At 43.8% G+C, this 26,558-nt stretch overlaps 1 protein-coding gene across 2 annotated transcripts in view; it reads right to left on the bottom strand.

Moving 5' to 3' along the window:
• Positions 1–240: 240 nt before the first annotated feature.
• Thsd1 (thrombospondin type 1 domain containing 1) overlaps positions 241–26,558 on the bottom strand; it is a 33,974-nt gene continuing 7,656 nt past the window's right edge. Inside the window, exons 2-5 of one of the 2 annotated variants that reach the window (XM_034520434.2) lie at positions 23,381–23,521; positions 19,459–20,418; positions 8,914–9,072; positions 241–2,852 (exon numbers count right to left, since the gene is read on the bottom strand). In XM_034520434.2, coding sequence (XP_034376325.1) covers positions 1,471–2,852; positions 8,914–9,072; positions 19,459–20,418; positions 23,381–23,438 — 2,559 coding nt within the window. In that variant the 5' untranslated portion in view covers positions 23,439–23,521 and the 3' untranslated portion in view covers positions 241–1,470. The remainder of the gene's footprint in view (positions 2,853–8,913; positions 9,073–19,458; positions 20,419–23,380; positions 23,522–26,558) is intronic. The other variant, XM_076913892.1, reaches the window with a different exon arrangement.

Raw genomic sequence — 26,558 nt, 5'->3', positions numbered from 1 at the left:
CACTGACTGTTCGCAGGATGGTTGGAAACACACAAATTGGTGACACACACACACACACACACAAAAAAAAAAAAAACCAAAAATAAAACAAACCAAAAAAACGTATGTTTGTGAGACCTCTATAAACTGAACTCTCACAATGTCTCACAAACACATTTCCTTTATAATGATTTACAGTGTAAAGTGTTATAAAGAATCATTCTAATCCAACCACAACTGGTTTTAAGGCATTTCACTAGCTGGCCTCTTACTCTGTCTTTATTGAGCCCCTATTCTATAGCCGCTACTGAGGCTAGAACACGGAGACACGGTGGTAAGATACAGAAAATATGTTTACTGAAATTTACAACTCACACTTTAAAGACAGCAATGAAGCTTCTTTTCTATTGGAGGCAGGGGTTCACTGTTAGCGAGAGCCCCAGAACACTGGGCTGGGTAGACGGTGAGGACCACTTAACAAGAAATCTCTCAGCTCAGTGTTTTCTCATAACTTTCCACTTCTCCAAAGCTGTTTTGGTCTCCAGCTGACAGTGCTGGGTAAATCACTGGGAAATCTGGAACAACCAATCATGTGCCCTCTGTGTCAAAGGCTGACCCACAGGCCTGTGAACTTGGATAAAGAATAAAGCTTTCTGGTTCGATAAATAAAGAAACTGGAGAATAACAAGCCTGGCTCTTCTTTCATCCATACATAGCAACTGTCAGACAGCTCTGGACAATCCACCCACCCCTCCTGTTTCTGAAGAGCAAATAGTCATCACTAAAACAGTCCCAAAGGAAGCACATTTTAATTTAAAAACAAAAAGTCACAAGTGACAGTTGAACAAATATTAACTTTTGAAACTACCATGTTTACATTTGTGATTTCCCCCTATCTGAAACCTCCCCAGCTGCCTGACATCCTGATAAACTCTAAAAGAAGGAAATCAGTCTAAGGGCAGGATGGGCGGGGTAGCTGGAGGTCACCAGGAGCGTGGAGCTAGGTATGGAGTATGCTGATTAGTGTTAGGCCACTGGGCCTAAAGGGATTAGGCCTTGGTAACAAACTTAAAAAGAAGCAGCCCCATATTTAGACTCCTTTGTTTGGTTCCTACTTTACAACAAAGCAAGATGCAAGGTCACAGGGAAAATGGTTCTGCATACACAGCAGGCATTGGGAGGCTCCTCCCCCTTGGGAAAAGCTCCCGGATTCCTAAATTGGAAACATCCCGTGTAGTGTTCAAAATGCATCATACGTTCGCCTTCTTTAAATTTTATTAGTAGAAATAAGCCAATGGAAAGGGGATAACAAAAAGAAAGTTCAGGATAAATCACTTCTTCCTGATTAATTAAAACCACATGCGTACACACACATCCTCTGGGCGAACTAATTTCCACGGTTGTACAATGCGGCCAACAGCAAGTACGTTAGCAGTATCGGATATCGCCAGACGGTTGAAGGACCCTGGGTGAGTCCTGCGGCTTCCTAGCCTAGATCACTAACTTCTCCACGCTAAGTGTACTTGTGGTTTCGTCCTCTTCGTTGGAGCCGAAGTATCCCGGGAGGTCCAGCATTCTCTGCTCAGCCTCGGTGAGGCGGAAAGAGGTATTGTCATAGAAGGCGAACTCGGGGTGGATGGGGAAGCTCTGACATTTATCTTTTCTGAAGTGAGAAGGGCTAAGCTGGCTGACTTTCTGGTAGCTATCTTTGAGGAAAACGGGGGAAGACTGCTTCCTTGAGGCACTCCTGTGACTGGGGGACGGTCCCCTGTGAGCTCGGTGAGGCTCCATTTTCTCAGCTCCTGCCACCAATCCTGCCTGGCGATCCCCCGGGTCCGGTTTCCTCCTGGGATGCCCCACAGTGTAGGATTTGGACAGTGGACCCAAAGGACTGCTGGTCCGACCCGCCCCTTGGAAGTGTTCTGGTCTCTCTGGAAGCAGGTGGGCACTTCGACTGGGGGGCCGACACCTATCCTCCATCTGGTCCCAGGTCCGCATCCTGGAACTGTAGGCGGGGGCCTGGCGAGGAGTCAGGGCTGACAAACTCCTCTCCCGGAAAGGGCGAGACTGCTTGGTTTCATGAAAACTAGCAGTCCTTCTGAAGAGGGAACTTCTGGAGTGGCACCTCTCGGACGAGCCATCTCTCCCACCAGTCGACCTCATCTGCGACTTCCGGATCAGGGTCTGGCTGGGACTGACCGCACAGCTGGGCGGAGGCAGGATGCCATCCAGCCTGGAGGGGGGTCTTTCCCCGGTACCTGCCCCAGGCTGGTCCAGAAATGGAGACTTAATTCGGAACTTGCTTGCTGCTGCTGCCTCTTCGGGGCATTCCAGGTCTAAGGGAGGGCTGGCAGTGGCATCCACCACAGTGTCTGTCAGGGGACTCTGAGACACGTGGTACACTTTGGTGGTCTCTGTCAGCCCTTTCTTCTTCATCTCCTTCAACTGCTGCTGGGCAAGGCGGTAGCTAAACAGGGGCGGGATGATCTTCTGAGCGTTGGACTGGAAGCTCTCACTGCCGGAGGCCTCATCCTCAGGAGGCGCTGATGCACTGCACCTGTAAGTCAATGGGATGCCTGTGTCCCCTGGGCTTCCCCTAGGCCCGTCACCCGCGTCTGAGAAGCTACCACGAGGTTCGCTCAGCTCGCAGATGTTCTCCTCGTCCGAGTTCTTCCTGAAGCCAGGAGAATGGATGGAGTTGTGGCGAGCCGGGGTGCTGCATTTGGGGGCTCTGCCGAATCTCCTCCAGAGAGTGATGAGCACCGTGGCGAAGATGATGAACAAGCACAGGGATATCCCTGTGACGGTCACCACATTGTTGGACTTCACCGGGTCCTGGGGTGGAATAGGCGATGGACCTGGTGGCCGGAAAACTTGAAAAAGAAAAAAAAAAAAAAGGTTAAAACAAATATATTCTCTTATGTTGATTTCTCTGCGAGGTTTTAGGGCCAGCAGTTGCCCCAGGTAGAGAGCAATTTAAAAGTCGAAGGAAAGAACCAACGCCCGGATTCATGCTGAGCGCTGAAGACAAACAAGATGAGCAATAAAGCGGAAACCCTGCAAAAATAGGACCAGAGAAAGCAGGCTGCCCAGAAAGCCACCAAGAGACCTCTGTGCTCAGTCGCTCCTGCCAAGACTTTCTCCCCGCGTATGAAGATGGGAACACAGCCTACCTCTAATCAAGTGTACCTGTGAGAGGCAGGGGGGGGGGGGGACGTCTAGTATAAAACTCAAAGAGCATCCTGCATTTCCGCTCTCAACTGTCACGACCCTTCCCAGCATCCACATGGAGATGCTGCCTTCACAGCCGAACTCCACCGCGTATCCCACAGTTGAGATGTTTTGTGAAGGTACAGAGCCCCATGGAGTCTGAGCCTGTGTCACCACCCAAACACATGGTACCCTGATACAGATGGCCAGCTGACCTCACTGCGTCCCAGTTCCACCCACCCCGTCACTGCCCACTAAGTCACCTATCCCTTTTTCTCTAAGGTCATACTCCGTGTTTCGCCACCTCAACCTCTCCCAGGGCTTCTCTTGTGCTTTTCTACTGTCTCCAGAGCACACCTGATTACAAACTCCTCAAACTCCATCTCTCTTCAGAGGGCGCCTCATTCAGCTTCCTCTTCTCAGATGAAGTCTGTCCATCCCACAGAGTGACTCCCCAGCCTTTTCAGCTGAAAGCTGTTACACATGATAGGTCTGTTTTTTTTTTTTAAAATATCAGTTTTTTTTATCTGTGTCTACATGTGCACGTGTGTACTTGTGCACATGTGTGTTTGCTTATATGTGTGCACGTGAGTGCATGTGCATATGCATGTGTGCGCGCGCGCGTGCGTGTGTGTGTGTGTGTGTGTGTGTGTGTGTGTGTGTGTTCAAATTTCTTGGAGCTGGAGTTACAGGAAACTGTACTTCAGGCGTCTGCAAGATCTGATTGCCAACTTGACATACCCCAGAAGAAGCAGCCTCAGCTGAGGAATTCCTTCACCCAGTTATCCTTAGGGCACATCTGTGGGGCATTTTCTTGGTTAATAAACCAAGTAGGAGATCCCAGCCCACTGTGGGCAACACCATCCTTGGGCAGGTGGGCCTGGTCTGTATTAGAAAGGTAGCTAAACAGGAACCCAGGAGCAAGCCAGTAACAGCGTTATTCTTCTGTGTTCTCCACTTCAGTTCCTGCCTCCAGATCTCTGTTTGGTTTTCCTCAGTGGTATACTGTAATGTGTATGATGAAATACACCCTTTCCCACCCTAGCCTGAAGCAAGAGTGTACAGTAAACAACCTAGGCATGTGAATTCTCAGCTGATGCACCTAAAGTCTGAGCAAAGATAGAGAAAACTCATGGCTGGGCAGGCCTATGCAATGTCCAGCTTCACTTCTGCACTGCTCAACCTCAGACCCCCACAGAGCTTCTTCTGCCATGAGCACAGCAGGTGCTGCACCTCTGCTGGCCTCTTTCTCACACTTGCATCAGGAGTGGGGGTAGGTGTGATCCCGGAGAAAACGGGTCTACCCACCAACGCTCTCTAAGCCGCCCTTCCCCAAGGGGTCATCCCCCTGGCCAGTCATCCCAATGACTTCCCTATGGAGTTCTTTTTTTCTCTGCATGGAAATGTGCACACTCTTTCTACCTTAGAAAGACCTTCTCCAGCCCCCACGCTCCCATAGCCTCTCATACTCCATGTCTTCCCTGCCCTGCTTAGTGGAAGACAGAGCTATGTCTACTGACATTGGTCTATCACTAACTTAGCCTCCTACAGTACAGTTCTCCCTATGCTCACGAGTGAGCCCCTAACCTTCACCGTACAGTTCAGTCCCACAGTACTGTCTGCCCTTCTGTGACTCTTTCAACACCCCCCTCCCGCCGTTTGCTTCAATGACTATAAGTCATTTTACTAGAGAGAAAAGCATGAGCACAACCACCTGTATTTAACATCCTTCTAGAGGATGAATCCAGAGCCTCAGACATCTAAGGGCTCTAGTCTCTGAAGTACATCTCTAGCTTTTTCTCCTCCTCCCCCAAGAACCTGTGCCTTCTTTGGATGTATCTAATTTTAAGGGACTACAGTTTCACAGGCCATTCAGTGGGCAGCATTAGATAGGGTCCTAGCTTTCTCCCTTCATGCCTGTCACTTGTCACATCCACTTGTACATCCCCTACCTCTCCCTGAATCCCTATTGTTACCACCCAGGGCACTGAAAAACCCTTAAGGGGCCCTCTTTCCTACACCTACCCTTTTCATTTGTGTTTATGTTACGGCCTAAGAAGCACCCACAGCACAGGTTCAAACCCTTGAGACCTATCAGGACGCCTCACTCTCCCCGTCTCCTCTCATCACACCATTGTCTAGCTACAGTGAGCCCTTTGCAGCTTTCAGGTCTCCGAGCTTTTTTCTCTGACACCTTCAATCACTTTTTTAAAACTCTCTTGCCTAGCTTGCTCGCCTGGGTGGTACAGCCTCCCTTCTCAAACTTCAGCTCCACCATCACCTGCTTTGAGAACCGAGTTGTCCCCAGCATGGAATTTCACCCTACATGCTACCATAGAAAGCTGTGTGTAGCTCTGTCACTTCAGGTCTTGTATTGCATTACATTTCTCTATGTTCCCTCCAGGCTACTACATCTCATTTCAAGACAAGGATGTATCTTGTAAGTAAATTCAGTATATCCCCAATCCTACTCACAGTTAACTGTAACCTGCACATAGTTGGTGCCCAACAGACCTTAGTTTAATTGACTGATTCGTTCATTATTGAAAATAACAGTAGCAAAAGGAGCACTATTCTACCACATGGGATGCTGTACTCTCCTGTCGAAGTGTTACGTAGCTGCCCTCAGACAGGGACACCAAAGCATTTCCTTCTATAGCCAGTCAAGACTCTGGATCCTCAATTCAGCAACAACTGGTGAATGTCTGTTCCCTGATGTATCACTTCCTTTATAGGTCGTGACTCCTGATGACAGGGTGTAGTGACACTCCTGTCCCACATTACAAGCTGCTTTCTCTGCTCTATTACCTTCTGGCTCTGGCTGGACACTTCAAAACAAACACAGCTGGAAAAGAGCTGCTAGTCTAGCCCATCCCTGCCATATCTAAGACTTCCTAGAAGTCAGGAAAAGGAGATGACCCTGTCGTTAAGTCAATCTTTACCTCTCTAGACAGCGGCAGACAGAGAATAGGAAAAAAGCAAATATATGGAAAAATAATTTTATCCAACTAATCATTTATCTCAGGCCCTCAGTGTACAAGAAGGGACATTCAGCACCTAATTCTCTTGTTAAGAACACGTGCATTTCCAGACCCCATCCATTATAACAGAAGTTAGATGTCAGGACACGAAATATAATCATGTTTCTCTCAAATCAACTGCTACATCCACTTGCTGATGCCTCTTCCAGAAAGCCACACTGGCACGAATATAAAGACAAAGTGTTTGAGACAGGCAGCTTACTATGGAGTTGGTACTACTCCATTGGATCCCTCATTTTGTGACTCTGGGCAAGGCACCTCCATGTGCCCAGAGCCTTCCTCTGAAATGTGAAGGGTGTAGAGTTGTCACTTAGTACCTAAGCATTGTCTCCTGGATGCTTGGAGACATCAGACTCTGTCTGTGTCTAATTTACACAGAGTTCACAAACATCCTCTTGTTCACAAAGACATTCTTAGGTCACCTATGTTGCTCAATATAGTACAAAAGTTGTATAACTAGTTGCAATACTGTGTTGTTCACACAATAATGACAAGAAAAATGGCTGGGACTAGCAAAATGGCTCAGCAGGTAAGGGTACTATAGAGGAATTTTAATCCATCAATAAGACTGCTCTGGCAAGGGATCACATTCAAAGACATTCTAGGTCTGTGTAATCCATCTGGAATGACACATCTTTAATCCCTCTGGCTGGAATACAGACACACCCTTAGTACACACCTTTAATCCCAAACAATGTAAACAAAGTTAGTTTGTAGAAAGAAGCAGCCATCTTTGAAAGTGACATCTAATTGAGAGGCAGACAAAGTGGTGAACCAGAGAAAGATTTGACAGAATGAGCCAGAGGTAGGATACACCCAATTCTCACAAGAACAGACAGGAAAGAGAGGCAACTTCAGAGAGCAGTGAAGGAAGAGACAGGGAAGTGGGAGACAGAGGGGAGGGAGAGGCAATTAACAAGACAATTTTACAGAGACAAGTTGCAGGTAAAGATAGAACATTCCAGAAAGTGAAAAGGGGCTAGAAAATCAGAACAGATTGTCAAAGTTAGTTTGAGGCCAAGCAGAGCAATCCATTCAGAAGCCAAGAGAAGCTGAATTGAGACGCGTAGAGAAGGGTTTTGAGCCAGAACAGCTGAGTTGAACTAGCCAGCCAGAGTTCAGAAAGAACTAGAAAGGGTGAGCTTATTCAGCATAATTGTCCCAGAAGATAATTACCTCTGGTGAATAAAAGATACATTTACAGGGCACTTGCCACAGGCACTGACAACCTGAGTTTGACTTCCAGAATCCACACAGCAGAAAGAAGAAATGTCTGCAAATTATCCTATGACCTCTGCACAAGTACCATGGCACATGCATACATTCAAGAGTTTGTGTACACGCAAAAAAATTTAAATGTTAAGAAAAGAAAAATATCTTTACATGCTCAGATGCAATTTCCTTTGACGGGTTCGGGACTTATTAAAGAAGATGGAGTGACTGATGGTGAAAAGAAGAGCCTAGGGCTGCAAGAAGACAAAGTGGAGAATAACATTTGTCAGACTTTAAAACAAGGGAGATAGGGCCTATAGCACTGGCTGAAAGACAAAGTAACAGAAAGACCTTCCAAAGGCACAGGTGAGGACTCTGGGAAAGGCTGCCAGATGCCTACGGTTTTGGCTCAAGGTTCTCCAAGATCCAAACACAGGAAAGCTTCTAGTTCCTCCCAATCCCCACAGGAGCTAAGGATGCCTTTGAATCTGGAAACAGAGCATATAAGAAGGTGGGCCACGGCAGAGGAACTTTATCTAAAGGTCAGGGCCACAACAAAAGATGTCCAACCAACCAAACTGCTTCTCAGGGTGTGGCTGGTGTAAGAAAACCAGGGAGCCATCATCACTGTAACTGAATAAGTACCATTCAGCTCCACAGAGAAAGCAAACCAGGCTTGACAAGTGATCATCATCTTCATGGACCGCTTACGTCAAATGCCTGTTGAGAACCTATCAGAGGAGACCTTGCTTAGAAAATGCAGAAAAATTCAGTCCCTGTGAATGGCAAGAAAAAAAAAAAATCCCCACCCCTCCTCCCAGATAGAACTGGTAACAAATAAGCTTAGGCCACTGAACAGAAGGGAACAACTGTTTCATTTTGACAATTGATGACAACCCCTTTGCACAATCTTTGAAATGACTGGTATGGGAGATGCAGGGGGAGAAATGACAGCAACTAGCAGGGCAGAAGGGTATGTCTGCAACCCGAGCATTTCAGGAGCTGGAGCAAGATGAAAATTCAGGACCATCCCAAGCTACAGAGTGAGATCTGATCATCCTTACTCCCCACCCCCCACCCCCCAAAAAAATCTGATACCAGCAAGATGGCTCAACTGGTAGAGTACTTGCTGCCAACCCTGAGAGTCTGTGCTCCAGCCTTGGACTCCACATGGATAAGAAAGAACAGATTCTCAAGATACTTTCTGCCAACGATTTCTGTATTTTTAAAAAATTACTTAATATGTCTGAATCTTTAGATATATTTCTGTGTCACTTCCAATATTAAATCCTGTCATCTCACCAGTAAGTTATTTTCCCTGACTACTCCAGGTCTTAGACACTGCTAAGTACAAAACCAGAACAATCAATGGTCAGAGCAGCAAGCTTCCTCTGAACACACTGGTGGTTCCCAGACAGGCCTGGTTGACAGAGGCTCTGAGGAGTGACCGAAACGAAGCAAGAACACCTACCAGCACACTCCTCCAGGGAGCATGGAGAGGTCTCTGAGGACATTCCAGAGCAGCTGGGTCTGGAGGGAAAAGAAGTGACACACACACGGCGACGCTCTCGGACAGCATCCCCGCACGTGGTGCTACACGGGCTCCACGGCTGCCATGGTCCCCAAGTTTCTGCAAGGATATAAGTCACGCTTTTAGTGCTAATTCATTTGAGAATCGGAATTTAACTGCATCCAAATGAAGCAGCGAAACTCAAAGCTCTGGTTTTAAAAGGCTAGAAGTTAAAAAAAAAAAAATTCTTGCAGATGTAAAGCTCTCTGCTGGTTTTCATCTCAAAAAAAAAAAGAAAGAAAGAAAGAAAGAAAGAAAGAAAGAAAGAAAGAAAGAAAAAAGAAAAAAGAAAGAAAAAGCTGTATATTCTATAAAAAAACCTTAGCTAGTCCTAGCATTCTTGCAACTCACCAGAGAGCTGAGGTCAAGGGGGCAAAGGACCAGCCTACAGAGAAAGGAGAGCCAGGCCCCTCCAAAGAAAAAGGGGCTGCAAACTCCTGTTTGCCTGGGACAGAGTCCAGGACTTGCCCACACAAGCTCATCAGATGAATACATCTAAAATATACTGAATCACTGAGAAAGAAGCATGAGAACACACAGCCCCTGGGGGATAAGATAAGAGGGGGAATTTGTACCCATTCATAGCCTCTTCTTCAGGGATCCCACCAAAAAGACTGGGGACAAACATGGGACTAGACAAGCCTCTACTCTGTGTGTGTGTGTGTGTGTGTGTGTGTGTGTGTGTGTGTGTGTGTGAGCGCGCGCGCGCGCGCGCGCGCGTGCGCGGGGGGAGCTAAGTCACAGTAACAAAAAGACATCCAGCCTTTACAGATCCTTCTTTCCATCTCCTCCACAAACATCAGCCTCAACCATAGCAGACTCATGTTGAAAGAACATGCTGAGGCCAATTGCTTCCACAGACTGGAAAGAAAGAAGTTCCCTGACTTGGGGAAGAGCTGAAAATGTCCTAGGCCCACAGTTTTCAAGGCCACAGATCGCAGAGGCCTGCTTCATCCCTGAGATTCGGATAGCCACACAAGATGGACATGCACATATGAAAACGTACCACTGCTGTAAACTGAAAAGACCGGCAGAAATGCTAAAACCACAAAAATACAGTGATAAAGATGGACAATGCCTTCCACCAGCTCCCAGTATATTGGCACGTTTAAAGAAACTAAATGCGGATACAGGGAACTAGAAACAACTCAAAGGAAAACATAAAGATATCTCTAAGCAGAATATGTACCCGAGAGCACATGGTAGGAGTCTGAAACACGCCCCAACCCCACCCTGGCACACGTGTTGGGAGGCTCGACCTAATGGAAAGTATGTAAGTCCTAAGGGCTCTGCCAACATGAACAATGCTAATTAGTTTCATCGCAAAGGACTTGGGATGAGCACTCTTTCTCCTTTTCTGCTGTTCCCCCTGATGTCATAGATGGAAGATCCTTACCCAGATGCAGGTTCCTTGACTGTGGCCTCCCCAGGATCTAGAATTAGCAACAAACCCCTTATAAATTACAAATTCCTTATAAATTATCCAGACTCAGATATTCTGTTGGTACGTATCGCACCAAGATGCGGTAAGATAATGAGGGGGATGATATGAGCGAGAGAAACACAAACAACTGTGGACAACTGGAAGACACCAAACAGACGCTCACGAGTGTAAGTGGAATTCTGGAAGACTTCAGCAGAATAGGAGAGGGAGAAAAAGTCACCTGAAAAGGTATGTCTTAAAACTATCCAAAATTAATAAAGATACTAGAGGGCAAATTCAAGATGTTCAGAAAAGGTCAAGTAGGAAAACATTCAAAAAGACAAGGAAAAACAAAACAGAGAAACATGGGTCACTGAGTTGGCTTGAGGGATAAAGATGCTCATCCTGAAACCTGGAAGGCGGAGGTCTAAGCCCCAAACTGGGGTAAAGGTAGAAGAAGAACAGACTTGCAGGATCATACACAAGGGTCCCAGCTCCTAGGCAATTACACACACACACACACACACACACACACACACACACACACAGGTTTTAAGGGCTGGGAAATGGCTCTGTCAGGAAAGTCACCTGCTGCCAAGCCTGACAGCTTGAGTTCAATCCCCAGGACCAACTTGGTGAAAGGAAAGCAGCAACTCCACGAGCTGTCCTCTGACCTCAACATAAGGGCTCTGGCATGATTACACACACACACACACACACACACACACACACCTGTTTTATTTCTTTAAAAAACAAAACAAAACAAAACAAAAAAAAACAAATAATGTACACATACAATATTCAAACTTCTGAAAACTAAAACCAGGTAGGAAGCTTTGAAGGCTGTGACTGGGAATTGAGAAGAAGAAGACGGAGATACAGCACACATGGAAGAATGACAAGGAATTACAGCTGAGTTCTCATCACAAACTGTGAAAGCCACAAGTGGAGTCTAGGGAATTCCACACTCGGTGAAAAATATCTCTAAAAAATGAAGACAAAGCTGTCTTCTCCAGGCAAACCCAGACTAAGAGAACTGACAACTGGCAAGCCTTCACTACCGTAAGTACATAAGACAAGCGTTACAACCAAAGGGAACATAGTTCCAAACAAGTTCCAGATAAACCAAAAAATGCTTATTTCTTTGTGTTGGTGCACAAACAAACAAACAAACAAAAATCATGGGTTCTAAAATATAACTAAGTCCAAACTGGAATTTTACCAGTGCTATATGATTTAAACCACAATCAAGTAAAACACATGACAACTATTGGGCAGTGAACAGGAGAGGGGAACTGAGAGTGTTCTGTTAAACATTTACCTCGTGGATGGAGCAACACCTGAAGGCATGTTAGAAATAACCTTAGTGTTACACATAGGAGCACACAAACTGAGCAGCAGTGCTACAGCAGGGCAACTGCCGTGTGTGTGTGTGTGTGTGTGTGTGTGTGTGTGTGTGTCAGAATCTAAACTGGGCTAACAACACACAAGTGCCAACAGGGCTCCTGTCCTATCCCTGACATCGAAGGCAACTATGTCTCATCCCATTGGTAGGAGCTCCATTTCACAATTTGATGTGACAATCTGATTAAGACAAAGGGAAAGGGGAAGGTTCAGGAAGTAAGTCCTTGCTGCACCAACTACCTTTTAAAAATAAATAAATAAATAAATAAATAAATAGTTTTTTTTTTTCTCCTCCCTACTGGATGTTTGAAAAGTCTTAAAATATATATTGGTCTATGTTTGTCTAAAATTACATATAACATATATAATTATACATACATATAAATACACACACACACACACATATATCTTAAATCAGGTTTTGCCACTTGGACTACCATTGCCTCCCCCAAAAGCCATAAACCATCTAACAAAACCTTGGCACCAAGGATGAGTGAGAATTTTCAGTCAGAGAGTACAAGAGACAAAACAATATAGGCTATTGCTGTTGGCCTTGGCTGCCTCCGAGGGGTTGAAGACAAGTCCTTGTTGTTGAAGAAACTATGAACTTCAGACAAAAAATTTGGAAAATCCTAGCTATCTCTGAGCTCCCTCCTCCCTGAGGACTAGGTTTCAGAATACCAAAAAAGTGCTCTGCTGCTTCCAAAGAGGGAGGCAATCAGTACTTCCAACTCTGATGCCTGTGAACTGCAACAATGACCAGCATGCCAAGGTACTTCCAAGGGTGCAAAAATGGAGCTCTATCTTGGCAGGAACCAACAGCTGTCTAATTAAACTTAAGGCCTGCCCCTCAGGAGGGAAATTATACCTGGTACTGGAAACTTAGGTACCCTAGGCTACCCTGGGCTACCCTGGGCTACCCTGGGCTACCCTGGGCTACCCTGGGCTACCCTGGGCTAGTGAAGTTATGGATCTTAGAGGAAACCTCCCACTGCCACTTTGCTAGGCCAGAATAATTCCTAACTGCATTCCAGATATTTATCGTTACGTTCAGAGACTTGTAGACTTCAAACCTCATCAAAGAAACTTGTCTTTGTAGCAAATGGAGATCCTCACAGAAAATCACAACTGGTCAAATATAGAGAGAACACCTGACCATGGGGTACCTAACCCCAGCAGACACATCTACAACACAACCCCTGCACCTACAGTTCAGGCAACACCATGAAAGATGGGCAGAAAGACTGTTGGACCAGGAAATCTCCTGTGAGATTGTATCTCCCAGAAAAGACAGGGAAGCCACAGCCATGATATCTCAGCAGCATGGCTGCCTAAACAAGACCAGAACAATGAAAATGCTAATACATATGCTAATGAGAAGGGGGGAAATCTTTAAAGGTCTCACCATGAGAAAAAGAACCACAGGCAACCAACAACTGCTAAGAGAATTAGTCTTCTTAGAGCTAAGCCCCCTCAGTTGGTCAGCCCTGCCACATATACATATTAGCAACACTAAACAGGCTCAACAAGTTGTATTCATATATTTATGTGTGTATATATAGGTGTGTATATTCATATTTAACAGTAATAAAGAAAAGGATGCCATCATTTTGAGACAGAGTAAGGGGGAAGGAGAAGGGGTTAGAGGGAGAAAAGCCAAGAGGGGAAATGATGTAATTATATTTCAATTAAAATAACATTATTAAAGAAAAAAAAAAACCAAACTATTTCCCACAAGTAGACTGGGGGCACAGGTATATATTGCAACCTCAAAGACTATTTTAAGGTCGAAATCATAAACTCACAGGATGGTTAAAGTAAACCATAAAAATCTTCAATTAATCTACACAAATCAAATTAGAAGAACAAAACAAAGATCTAATGGAAGAAATTAGAAAAAGAGACTATAATCCAAACATATAATAATACTAAACATAAGTGATATAAACATGCCAATTTTAAAAAACAGAGATTGTTAGATTAGATTAAAAATTTGACATGACCCAAGTGTGTGGGTAGGTTGGGGTGTAGGTGTGTGGATATGTATATGTGTATGTATGTATGTATGTATGTATATATATACATGTATATATATATATATATATATGTGTGTGTGTGTGTGTGTGTGTGCTGTTTGAAACCAAGAACTTTATTTATATAAACACATGTAAATATGTATAATATATTAAAAACATGTAGGTTAAAAGTAAAAGTGTAGGGCTGGAGAGATGGCTCAGTGGTTAAGATCACTGAGTGCTCTTCCAGAGATCCTGAGTTCAATCCCTAGCAATCACATGGTGGCTCACAACCATCTGTAATGGGGTCTGATGTCCTCTTCTGGTGTGTCTGAAAAGAGCAATGGTATACTCATATACATAAAATAAATAGATAAATAATTTAATTAAAAAAATAAAAGTGTAGAAGAAAATACAACTTGTGAGCACTGAAAGGAAATGAGTGTCTATATTAACAAAAGACCAAACTGGCTGTAGAACCTGAGACATTACCTGGATACAGAGGAACATTGCTGGACAAATGAATCAGTTTACTCTTACCAATCCTAAAGGCAGAGTCATGTATAAACAGAACTTCAAAATACACACAAAACTCCCCCAAACAGTTTCCTCCCCACTCCTGCAGTCCTGGGAAATGCAACCCAGAGCCCCTGGCATACTAGGTAACCGCTCTACCATTGATCTGTATCCTTCAGACAAAAGCTGTTGTTAAATTCAAACTTCTCTTAGAAGCAGATATGAAATCACTGCCACACATAATAACTTATTTCTTATTGGAAAGTCATCCAAATTCTTCTCTATCCATTTCCACTCAACCCCAATATCTATCAGATTACCCAGCACACAAATCCTCTATATAGAATGTCTCTTCATCCATCATGGACAAAAACTTCTGACCCAACCTCAGGTACACAAAGCGCTACAAAAAAACAAGGAAAATGTGTAGGGCAGGTGTGATCTCGGGGGAGCCAAGAGGTGAGTCATGGAATCTGAGTTCATTAAGGTAATTAAGTCTCTGAGGAATTTTTTTTTTCACAAGAGTATGAGCCTTTATAAATGAGCAGCATGGACCAGCATCCAATGGAGATGTGGTAATGATATTCCATACAGAGGTCCAACTGAACACAATATTGGTTCTGTGCCTCTCGGCTCACACTGCAGTGCGTCCTGGGGAAGAACAATGACTAGGCTTTGTCTGCCAGGCTCTGGAGCAGCTCATTCGCTGAACGTCTCGTGCCTGTAAAGCTCTGGGAATCTCCTGTAAAAGTCTCTCTGTGTTCCTCTCATGTGATTTATTCTCTAAACATCTACTGGGAATTCTATTACTATACAATCTGATAGAAAATTCGATGAGCATACAGTTGATTTATCCTTTCCTCCAGGTCATGATTGATACCACGAAATGAAGAGTTACAAAGGACAATAATCCTCTTGTTTCTCTAAGCATACCAATGAAAAGCCTAAGCTTGTTAAGTTGAATTAAAACAAAACAAAACAAAACATGACCCTAGATGCTAGGCATTTTAAACAGCTAGATGCTGTTTAAAAAATATGTTTAAATGTTTGTAAATATAAGGATAAGTTCTTTAAATCCATAAAGTCATTTGTGAGATAAAACCAGCAATTCCCTTAGTGGGAACCAGAAAAAGAAAATCTATTTTGATAAAAACATGAATCTTAATGTTTAACAAAATATATCTCATTTTAAAAGGCTGTGTTTGGGGCTTATTGGGCCTGAATCTGGATCCATCCCCAGCGCCCACGTAAAAGCCAGGCATGGCCACCTCTGCCTGTAACTCTAGCACCGGCATTGGTGGGAGCGAGCAAATCCTGAGAGCAACCTGGTCAGCTATCCCAGATGAACCTGAGCATCAGGTTCAGTAAGAGACCCCAGATCAAGAACAAGAAGAAGAAGATGGAGAGAGAGGAAGTCTCTGGAAGGAGGTGCCTTCTGATAAAACTACCAGCCCTCACACATATGCATGACACACACTGAGATCCACCATACAGATGACGTCTGTTCCCCTTGAAAGCAAAGGCATGGCTCAAAGTTCCAACAAAAAAGTAAACATTTAAACTAGGTTTGGTTTGGTTTTTGGTTTTTTGAAACACAGGATTTCTCTGTGTAGCCCTGGCTGTTCCTGAACCAGTTCTGTAGACCAGGCTGGCCTCAGACTTAGAGATCTGCCTGCCTCTGCTTCCTGAGTGCTGGAATTAAAGTGTGTGTCACCACCATCCAGATTTTTTTTTAAATCTCTTTCTAAATAGAAATAGCTAAATAGGAATTAGCTTAGTTCAACTAAAGGAAAGCTCAAACTTACCCAGACAAATATTTAAATGCCTTATGCCTCAGATCCTTGAAAATATTAAATAACTTTGAAGAAAATTCTCTAAAATGGGAATTCATTAGACATCTATAGTTCATAGGTCACACACGAAGAGCAAGATGACCGCTATTCCAAGTAGCTGTTCTTTGTGAATGAAGGGTCATTTTATTTGGTCCTCTTTAGATGTCCATAGATACATACATACTTAAAACAAACTTATTTGGCCAGGTAAAATGCCTTTCCAACCATCACAAGAGAAATCAATTCTGGATGAGCAAAATTTGCCTGGCATGTGATAAGGAAGAAGTATTCTTGTTTCTAAGACCATCTGAAGGACCAAAGCTGATGAAATCCTGACCTTTGTAAGACACCGTGCTCCAGGGACCAAGGTAACTAAACAAAACATACTTAGAAGAAAACCCCACAGACTTTAGTGAGAACCAGGGATGGCTGGGAAAAGCAGATAGATTTCTTTTTTCTTTTTCTTTTTTCTTTTCTTTTTTCTTTTTTTTGCACAGAGCATGGCTCACTTCTATTGAACAAATTATGCTTCCCGCCCTGCCCCCCAGCCATTGGACTCAGAAACAGTTGTAGGTCTTCTGAAAGGGCCTCATAGTCCAGGATGAACAAGGAAGTAAAACACCAGGACCGTTTCCAAGCTGAAACTTTTTGTTGTCTTCTGTAGGAGTTGACAATATGGAAGGTGATGCAGGAGAGTGGTAAAAGCTATTCGTCAAACTGTCTGCTTAACCTCTGCTTTTCACTTGTCTCCTGGTGCTGGGGACAGAACCCAGGGCGGACATGCCGCTACTGAGCTAGCTAGATCCCTGGTCTCTGCAGCTTGGTGCTCTGATTCTTCATTCAAACATCCTGAGCAAATCACTTCACTCTTCTGTGTCTTTACTTCCTCATCTCTAAAACTGACACTACAATGAGCCGAAACTACAGGATTACAAGGCCAGAACAGGCTAATATTTACAAAAGGCACTGAAGACAGTACCAGGAACAATCTAATCACATAAAGACTGTGAGTCCCTTTTGGCAACATCCAAAACGTACCATATCCTAGGGTCCTAAGACATATTTAGAAGAGGAGACAGAAATAAACACGTTATTCCATTTTCGATTAACAAGGGATTCAGTGACCAGTGACTCACAGGAATTACAGTGAGGAGGCTGGGGGAATTATGGGTAAAGTGCTGCTACCTAAGGCCCTCTCCCCAGCATCCATGTGAAAACCTGGGGACTCATTTCTCAGGATCCACCTACTTTTGTTTGTTTGTTTGAGATATGGTTTCTCACCAGGTCTTGGGTCATCTCGATTAGGCTAGACTGTCTTACCAGCAAGGCCCAGGGATCCCTATGTTTACGACTCCCACGTTTTCACCCATACAGACTAGTTAGTGTTTGTGGCGCTGGAAAGAACCTCGCACATTGCCAGGAGAAAGGCAAACACCAAAAGAGCTACAAAACCTCTGATCCACAATGGTGATCCGCCTGCAGGATCTGCTGTGTGACACTGGCACAAGGTTTTTGGGTCCAACCAACCAGTGTCTCATTTGATTTAAGGTTCACTCCATGAGATGGAAAACATACCTTATGCTGTCACCAAGAACCTGAGACTAGATAGGTCAGGAACCCGGGGGTGGGGGGTGGGGGGTGCAGGGGAAGGGTTGTAGCAATAAACTGACTACTAATGACATTCTGCCATGCTCATAGATCAGTGCGTTGTTCAGCCATCATCAGAGATACACTCTCCTGCAGTAGATGAGACCCACAGAGACCCACAGACAGATGATATGCAGAGAGTGAGATAACTTGGAACACTCAGCCCTAAATGGAATGTCTCTGTCAAATTCCTCCTCACAGAGCTATGGACTTTGCAGAGGAGGAAATGGAAAGATTGTAAGAGCCAGGGAAGACAGAGGACTCAAGGAACACAGCAGGACAGATGTACATATGAACTCTCAGAGACTGTGGCAGCATGCACAGAGCCTGCACCAGATGGGGTCTCAGAGCTGAGAGAAGTGAACACATGTCCCCATCACTTACCCAGAAGCTAACTTCAACTGACAGCCATGTGCAAATAGAAAATTAGTTTTCTCCAAGGGAGTCTCTCTGGCCCCACGCCCAGCAGTAGATGGCCAACCCAAAATGAACTCAATGCCATCTTTGGAGGGTCTTTGTTTCATAATGTTAAGTTGGGATTTTTTTTTAACCTTACAGGTCCTTTGCATCACTTTCAGTTTTATGTTTTAATGGGATTCCTGTGCACGGGCATCTGTGCGCCTTAGTCCTTCTCTATGGCTCTTTCTTCTGTCTGGTTTTTCCTGTTCCAACTTGTTTGTTTTTGTTTTACGTTATGTTATTGTATTATTATCATTCCTTGGATGCATGTTTGTTTTCTAATGAGAGACAGAAAGGGTGTGGCTCTGGGGGGGAGGGGAAGTGAGGAGGAACTGGGAGGAGTAGGGAGAGGGAAACCATAATCAGAATATATTCTAAGAAAAAAAATAGCTGTTTTCAATAAAAAGAAACTATAGCATCACCCCCAAGGGTCAAAGGCCATCTTGATAGAAGGGATTAAAAGCTGTAGGAACCATAAGTTGAGAACAGGAGTGAGACAGTGTCTTTTGGATGTGGCATGACCCCTGCACTCGGGAACCCACTGTGGCTGCCGGAATGAGACCACCATGGAGTGGAGAGGCCTCATGAGCCTCCATTGTTAGCTGAAGAGCTACTGACCATTAGTAGTTTTGGAGGGAAAGAGAAAACCTAGAGGGGTAATGCGCATCTGATTACCATGGTTACTTGGATGGTTCCCTGGCTTCCAACCTATCCCACAATCCATACCCACAGACTCAACTAGCTGTGGATAGAAATCTTTCAGGAAAAATACTGCATCTGTACTGAACATGTCCAGACTCTCTTCTTGTTATCATTCTGGAAACAGTGTGGTATAACAACTACTTACACAGAATTACATGGCTTACAAGTAACCTCGAGATGACTTGAGGGTTACAGGAAGTGATACGTTGGTTTTATATGAATACTAAGCAATGCTGTTATCTCTGGATCCCCAAACCAATCTCCCACAGAAACTGAAAGATGAATGAATATGCTCTTAATTTTTCAGAAAACAAAGCCAATAACACTAATTGACATCACCTGAAGGATGAATGAATCATGAATACCACGGCTCACCTAGATCCTAATCAATGATTACATGAAGGCACTGATTTGATTTTCTTAAAGGCTAGGAAATCTCAATACCAACCTATATTTCTCTGAATTAGCATGCATTCCTTTGCAGAAGAATGGCTTTTCTTCAAAATTCCAAAGTTAAAGCAGTATTTGTTCTTCCCTATATCAAACAAAGTGCAGTTAAACACGGTTCTCCTTTCTCCCAGGGGCAGCCTGTTTTCAGCCATCTGAAAAGTCCTCTCCTCCGGGTGTCTGGGGGCCTCTTTGTAAACAGCCAGCACTCCTTGGATGAAAACACAAGGAGGTGGCACTACCGTTACCTCCAGCACAGACTCACAAATGACTTCCGGTGCCATCATCAATTTGTATCCAAATTTTTGGGCCAGGTCAATCGGTCCTGTAGAAGCAATGACTGAGTCTTGACCCAACAGCCTCAGCATCACGGTAACATAGGCCTCCACCCCTATGGGTGCGCAGCCAAACTCGACCCACTGACCCTGAGTGAGTTTTGTCCTTTTGCTGGCTCTGATCTCCAGAGGCTGTCCCAAACTTGTTCTTGCCTCGGGAAGACTGTCAGTGAAAATAACATCCACCAGCATGTCTGGCTTGTCCACGGGAAACATACAGAGTGGTTGGGAGGTAAAAACACCCACTTGGAAGGTGCCTTCTGTGGCCTTGGCTGTCCTATTTAAGTCAATGTGAAAGACAGGCCATTCTACCTTCAGAAAGGCACTTTTCTCCCAGAGGGGAACTTGAGTGCCATTGTCTGTCACTTCCGGGATCATTACAAACCAGTAGTCACCAGCCTCCTTGAAGTAGAAGCATTCAAACTGGAGTGTTCCCTGGGCTTGGTTGGTCAGGAGGTACTTAATGGTAACAGTCTGGTTAGTGTTGGCCTTCCACAGCATGACAGACACATTCCTCAGAGTCCCGTTGACGTCATTGAGGTAGTGGAAACCCACTGATACCGTTCTGTCGCTCAGCGCCACATGGACTGGCTCTTGTAAGAGGAGGTATTCAGCTTCTCCAAGGACTGAAAGGAAATGGTCAGAATTGGATTTTAAAGGATGCATTTGAGCAGGATGATGAGTGATGCAACAAAAATAGCTTTTTTTTTTCAGACACCAGAGAATGTGCAACCAAGCCAAGGATGTTATAGAGTGACACACAGCCCCTAAGAGGTTGAGAAAAGGTTTGTCCTTTTCTAAGTGCTCTGGTCTCTCCTCATCCTTATGCTTAAAATGGTGAGTAGTGATAGGTAGTCTGAATTCACAGTATTCACTCCTAACTGCAGTAAATGACAGTGAAGATAAAAGAATAACTGACAATTCTCAGTCCTTCACATTTTTTACTTAATCATTTTTCTGGTGTTTAAGTATTTGGGAAAATAGCCAACAGTTAGAGAATGTTTGATCTAAATAGTTCAATTCAAACTACTCTAGATGATTTAAAATGTAAGATACTTTACTTCTCTTCAAAATAATTGCTGTCCAACATTCAAGATAAGCATTCAAAAATTTTTACCAGTAAAAGAACCAGTGTTCACCACTTTGTTGAAGAGGGAATTTTCAGGTGGGCAAGAGATGCTATTTATTTACTTGTCATTGGTCACCCATAATAGCATGCACATTTCTGAAATAACCAGGCATATCCTTGGCAACTTTAATGACATAACATCAACCGGTAATGGCATTAATAGGAAAGATGACTACTAATTTCCCAAGTACCATAAAGTTATGATCAACCATATCTTTAAAAAGAGGCCCAGCAAAGCATCTGAAATGGTACAGAGAATGCAGACACATAAGAATCTTTGTTTCTTTTCTGAACAGGATCCAAATACATATCAAAGCAGGCAGAATTTGGCAATGCAACAATCAGCTGGTCCACGGTGGAATAAGACATTATTCTGTAATGAAAGAACTTACAGGACCCCTTTTTGATTTGAAAAAAAAAAGGTTCATAATTAAAAATTTATTATTCTTACTGTATATACCCATCCACACATAGTATAAACATATCATACTGCGTCTGTCTAAAGGGGCTCGTGTATCTTTGTTTGCACTTGCCATCTTTAAACTCCCCTTGTCTATGTTTAATCAATGCTTAAGAGAGTCGGCCCATGAATATATCAACACAAAGATCAGTCAGCACCTCATCCATTTCCTCCTTGAGACTGAAATAAGATATATAAAACTAGGATAGATTTGAAATGATGATACTTACTTGAAAGTCATAACAGGATAAAGTTTGCTTTGTTTGTCCATTTAGGAACAACAGAAGGTGAAGAATATTATTCTCTTGTTTCTGTGGACAATGTGAGTTGAGGGAGGTGCGCACTAGTGACCAAAGAGGGTCTCACACTTGTCACGGACTAGACAAGGAATTCAGAGGCAAAAGAAATTTTAAAGAATTTCTCTCAAAATATGTCTAAGTGAGAGAGAGAGAGAGAGAGAGAGAGAGAGAATGTATGAATGTATGAATATATGTATGCATTGTATGCATGTATGTATAGGTGTCTCGAGAGGCCAGACAGATTCCCTCCTGAAGCTGGAGTTACAGGTGGTTTTGAGCCACATAACACAGATGCTGATTTTGTAGCTTGAGTCTTCTTACTTGCTAATAACTGCCGAACCATTTCTCCAGCCCCATTAAAGTCATTTTAATTTAAATTTGAAGGGGGCAGAGTGATTCTCTAGTGCATCTTAAGATAAAAAGGCACAAATCACTCCATTAATGTATTAGTTACTGAGTTTCCGTTGCTGTCATAAAAACACCATGGCCAATAATACCTTTGGGAGAGAAGAGTTTATTTCAGCTTATTACTGATTAACTAATTCTGGTGTTTAGCTATTAGTTGGAGGGAAAATATACAATAGTTAGAGAAAGTTTGATTTAAGTGGTGTAATAAAAACTGCTCTAGATTACTTAAAATGTAAAATGCTTAACTTCTCTTCAAAGTTATTGTTGTCTGATATTCAGGATAAGCACTTAGGAATTTTTACCAGTAAAAGAACCCAGTAGTATTTTCTGCTGGGGTGAAAAGGGAATTTTTAGGTGAGTGAGAGATGTTATTTATTTTTTTCTTCATTAGTCACCCATAATAACATGAACATTTCTGAAACTAGGTATATCACAGTCCATCACTGAAAGAAGTCGGGGCAGGAATGCAAGCCAGGAACCTGGAGGCAGGAACTGAAGCAGAGGCCATGGAGGGGTCTTGCTTACTGGATTGCTTCTCATGGCTTGCTCAGCACTTGCCTAGGTTTGGCACCACTCACAGTGGTCTGGGCCCTCCTACATATATGATTAATCAGGAAAATGATGTACAGGCTTGCCTATAGCCCAGTGGGGTTGCTTTGTTTTGAGCTAGGGTTTCATACAGCAATCCTCCTGCCTCTACATCTCTACAACATCCTAAAACCACACTAGTTAGTGTTTTGTTTTGTTTGCTTCTTCTGTTCCCTCATTTCCCTTTCTCCCATATATTACAGAATTTAAAGTAACTGGTATACTCATAAAAACATGTGTATGCACTCACAGGTGGATAAGCCAGAATGATAGATTTCATCTATATCCAGTAGATATGAAAGGGTAAAAACCCTTATGGAAATATCTTTTTTGCCAGGCATGATGGCATACACCTTTAACCCAATGATCGGGAAGTATATGCAGTACATTACAGGGGTTACACAGCAAGACTGCCTCCGACAGAAAAGAGAAGGGAGGGAGGCCAAAGTGTAAGATGTTTGTTTTCATTTGCTTAATGGTAGTGAGATTTTGTTTTATGAGTTGAACATACATTTAAATTGAAATTTGAATCAATTAGGCAAAATCAGCAGGGTACAGTACTTCCAGAGAGGCCAGGGCACCAAGGCTGTGACTTCGAGAGAGTTCAATTGGTCCACTCCACCTCTCCCATGCAGGGTAACCAACCACAGTGCCTTTGGTTCCCATGGATACCAATGGCTGAATGTGTTCTCCGCCATACTTACCATAGTCACAAAGCACCACCAGCAAGAGATTTGAAAAGTCTTTCAACATGGGTTTCATTCTGATTGGGAAGATCCCAGGCCTGTAGTCTCCTCATGTCCTTTCTCACACCAAAATTGTGGGATTTTTTTCCCCAAAAGCACCTGAAATTAGAAACTTAAAATTGAAGAATCTATGATTCATAGAACCATAAAACCCACAAATGGCATTTGTTCACAAAGCCACAAAGCCAGGGACTGGATGGATGGCTGTGGTTACGAGTGATTACTACTTATTCCAAAAGGATCAGAGGTTGGTTTCTAGCACCCAGGTTGGAAGCTCACAACACCTGTGTCACTATGCTCCTCTTCTGGGCTCTCGGGACACCTGCACACTTGTGGCATGCACTCAGGGCACCTGCACACATGTGGCATGCACTCAGGGCACCTGCACACATGTGGCATGCACTCAGGGCACCTGCACACGTGTGGCATGCACTCAGGGCACCTGCACACGTGTGGCATGCACTCAGGGCACCTGCACACGTGTGGCATGCACTCAGGGCACCTGCACACGTGTGGCATGCACTCAGGGCACCTGCACACGTGTGGCATGCACTCAGGGCACCTGCACACGTGTGGCATGCACTCAGGGCACCTGCACACTTGTGGCATGCACTCAGGACACCTGCAGACATGTGGCTCAGGGCACCTGTACACATTTGGCATGCACTCAAGTAGGCACACAGAAAAGCATTCACAAATTTTAAAATGACCATTTTTTTAAATGGAAAAGCCATTCTAAGAAGTCAAACTTTCTAGGAGGCGTTAAAAGAAAGACGGAGGAGACACTAACTTTCCTTGGAGCAAAGGCCTATAGTTACCTAGCCTAGAACATTCAAGCATGCTCCGTGCCAACAAAACACCCCCAGCTTGCACCTGCGTAGCACATCCTTCAGTGAAGAGTCTGTTACTTGTTTAATTGTATCAAGGCTAACAGCTGACCTGGGTGACATACTTTCACACTGATTATAAGTTTGGCATTTCACACTGATGGGTTTAATAAAAGTCTCCAAGTCTTCATTTAATACTGTACTATGCATACTCAAATCCTCCTTGCATGGATACCACAAATGGGTTATTAGCCTTTGCTCGCAAGTTGGTGTATTAATCTGGTTGCTTTGTTCCTTGATCCCTATGAGCTTTGTCCAAAGAGATACTCACGACACTTGTCTGGGACTCAGTTCGGCTATGATCTGCTTCTCCCATACAGAGTGCTCTTAGACCTGTCACTATCTGCCAGCTTGGGTCCCACCTCCCAGCCCATTCCATCTCCTTGGGACTCGGCCTCCTGCTGTACACCCTGGGTCCCCGTAGTTTCCTTTCATCCATCCCTCCTAGCCTATCTTTAGAACCTGCAGAATTGCTCTCTCCTGGGGAGAACCTATAACTGCCACACTCAGTGGGACTCAAGGACCCCACAACTGTTACACGAGATGAGGATCCAGACTGGTGCAACAGCAACCAAAGACTGGCATTCGAAAAAAGCAAGATCAGATATTGTGGTGGTTTGAATATGCTTGGCCGAGGGAGTGGCATTATTAGAAAGTGTGGCCTTGTTGGAATAGGTGTGGCTTTGTCGGAGGAGGTATGTCACTGTGGGGATGGGCTTCAAGACCCTCCACCTGTTGCCTCCACCTAGCTGCCTGGAAGCCATTCTTCTGTTTGCCTTTGAAACAAGATATTGAATTCTCAGCTTCTCCTTTGCCATGCCTGCCTGGATGCTGCCATGCTCCCGCCTTGAGGATAATTGACTGAACATCTGCACCTGTAAGCCTGCCCCAACTAAATGTTCTCCATAAGAGTTGCCTTGGTCATGGTGTCTGTTCACAGCAGTAAAACTCTAACTATGACAGATATGTACAACAAGGAACATTTCAAGTGACATACCTCAACATAATAAAGGCAAAATACCATAATCTCATAGCTAGCCTCTAACTAACCAGAGAAAAACACAAAGCATTTCCACAAAACTGAGAAAAAGAAAGACAAAGCTGTCCACTTTCTCCATTCCTGTTTAATATTGTACTTGAAGTCTTAGCTAGAGGTGTAAGACAACTGAAGGAGCTCAAGAAAGTGCAAATAGGAAAGGAAGGAATCGAAGTATCCTTATTTAGTTTGATTCTATAAGTAAAAATCCCTAAAGATTCCACCAGAAAATTCCTACAGCTGATAAACACATTCAGCAAAATAGTAGGGCACAAAATCTACACACAAGATATGAATACATATAACATATATAGGATATATCATATATTATATTATTCAGGGTTACTATCACTATAATGAAACACCATGATCAAAAGCAAGCTGGAGAGGAAAGGTTTTTATTTGGGTTACATTTGCACATCATAGTTCACTATCAAAAGAAGTCAGAACAAGAACTCAGACAGGGTGGGAACCTAGAGACAGGAGCTGATGCAGAGACCATGGAAAGGTACTGCTTACTGGCTTGGTCCTCACTGTTTATTCAACCTGTTTCTTATAATACACAGGACCTTGAGCCCAGGGATGGCCCCACTCACAATGGGCTAGGCCTTCTTCATCAACTACTAATTAAGAAAACGCATTACAGCAGGATCTTATGGAGGCATTTTTTTTTAAAATTGGTGTGCCTTCCTTTCAGACATAAGTCCACATATGTATGAGCACCTGATTTTTGATAACGAAGCTTGAAACACTGGGGAAAAAAAGCAGCATCTTCAACAAATGGCCCTGGTCATACTGGGCAGCTGAGTGTACAAGAAAGCCAGTAGATGCATATCTATTATTCTACACAAAACTCAACTCAAAATGGATCAAGGACCTCATTTAAGGCCAGAAACCTGCATCTGAGAGAAGCAAAAGTGGGGAATAGACTTGAACTCACTAGCCAAGGAAAGGGCAGTCTGAACAGACTGCTGCTTTTTTCTCTTTCTAATGTTTTTTTTTCCATGTTTTCTTTTGATCATATTTTTCACTCCCCAACTCCCCAAATCCTCCCTACTCACTCACTCACTCACTCACTCACACACTCACTCACACACTCACTCACTCACTCACTCACACACTCATTCACTCTTTATGTCCTTTTTCTCCTCTTTGAAAAATTGAAAAAACAAAACAAAACAAAATAAGCCCAGAGGAGACCAACAAGACAAAA

The sequence above is a fragment of the Arvicanthis niloticus genome, chromosome 16, assembly GCF_011762505.2.
Source record: "Arvicanthis niloticus isolate mArvNil1 chromosome 16, mArvNil1.pat.X, whole genome shotgun sequence".
Lineage (NCBI taxonomy): Eukaryota > Metazoa > Chordata > Mammalia > Rodentia > Muridae > Arvicanthis > Arvicanthis niloticus.
The sequence above is the reverse complement of the archived record's forward strand: the minus strand, read 5'-3'. Positions and strand labels throughout refer to the sequence as shown.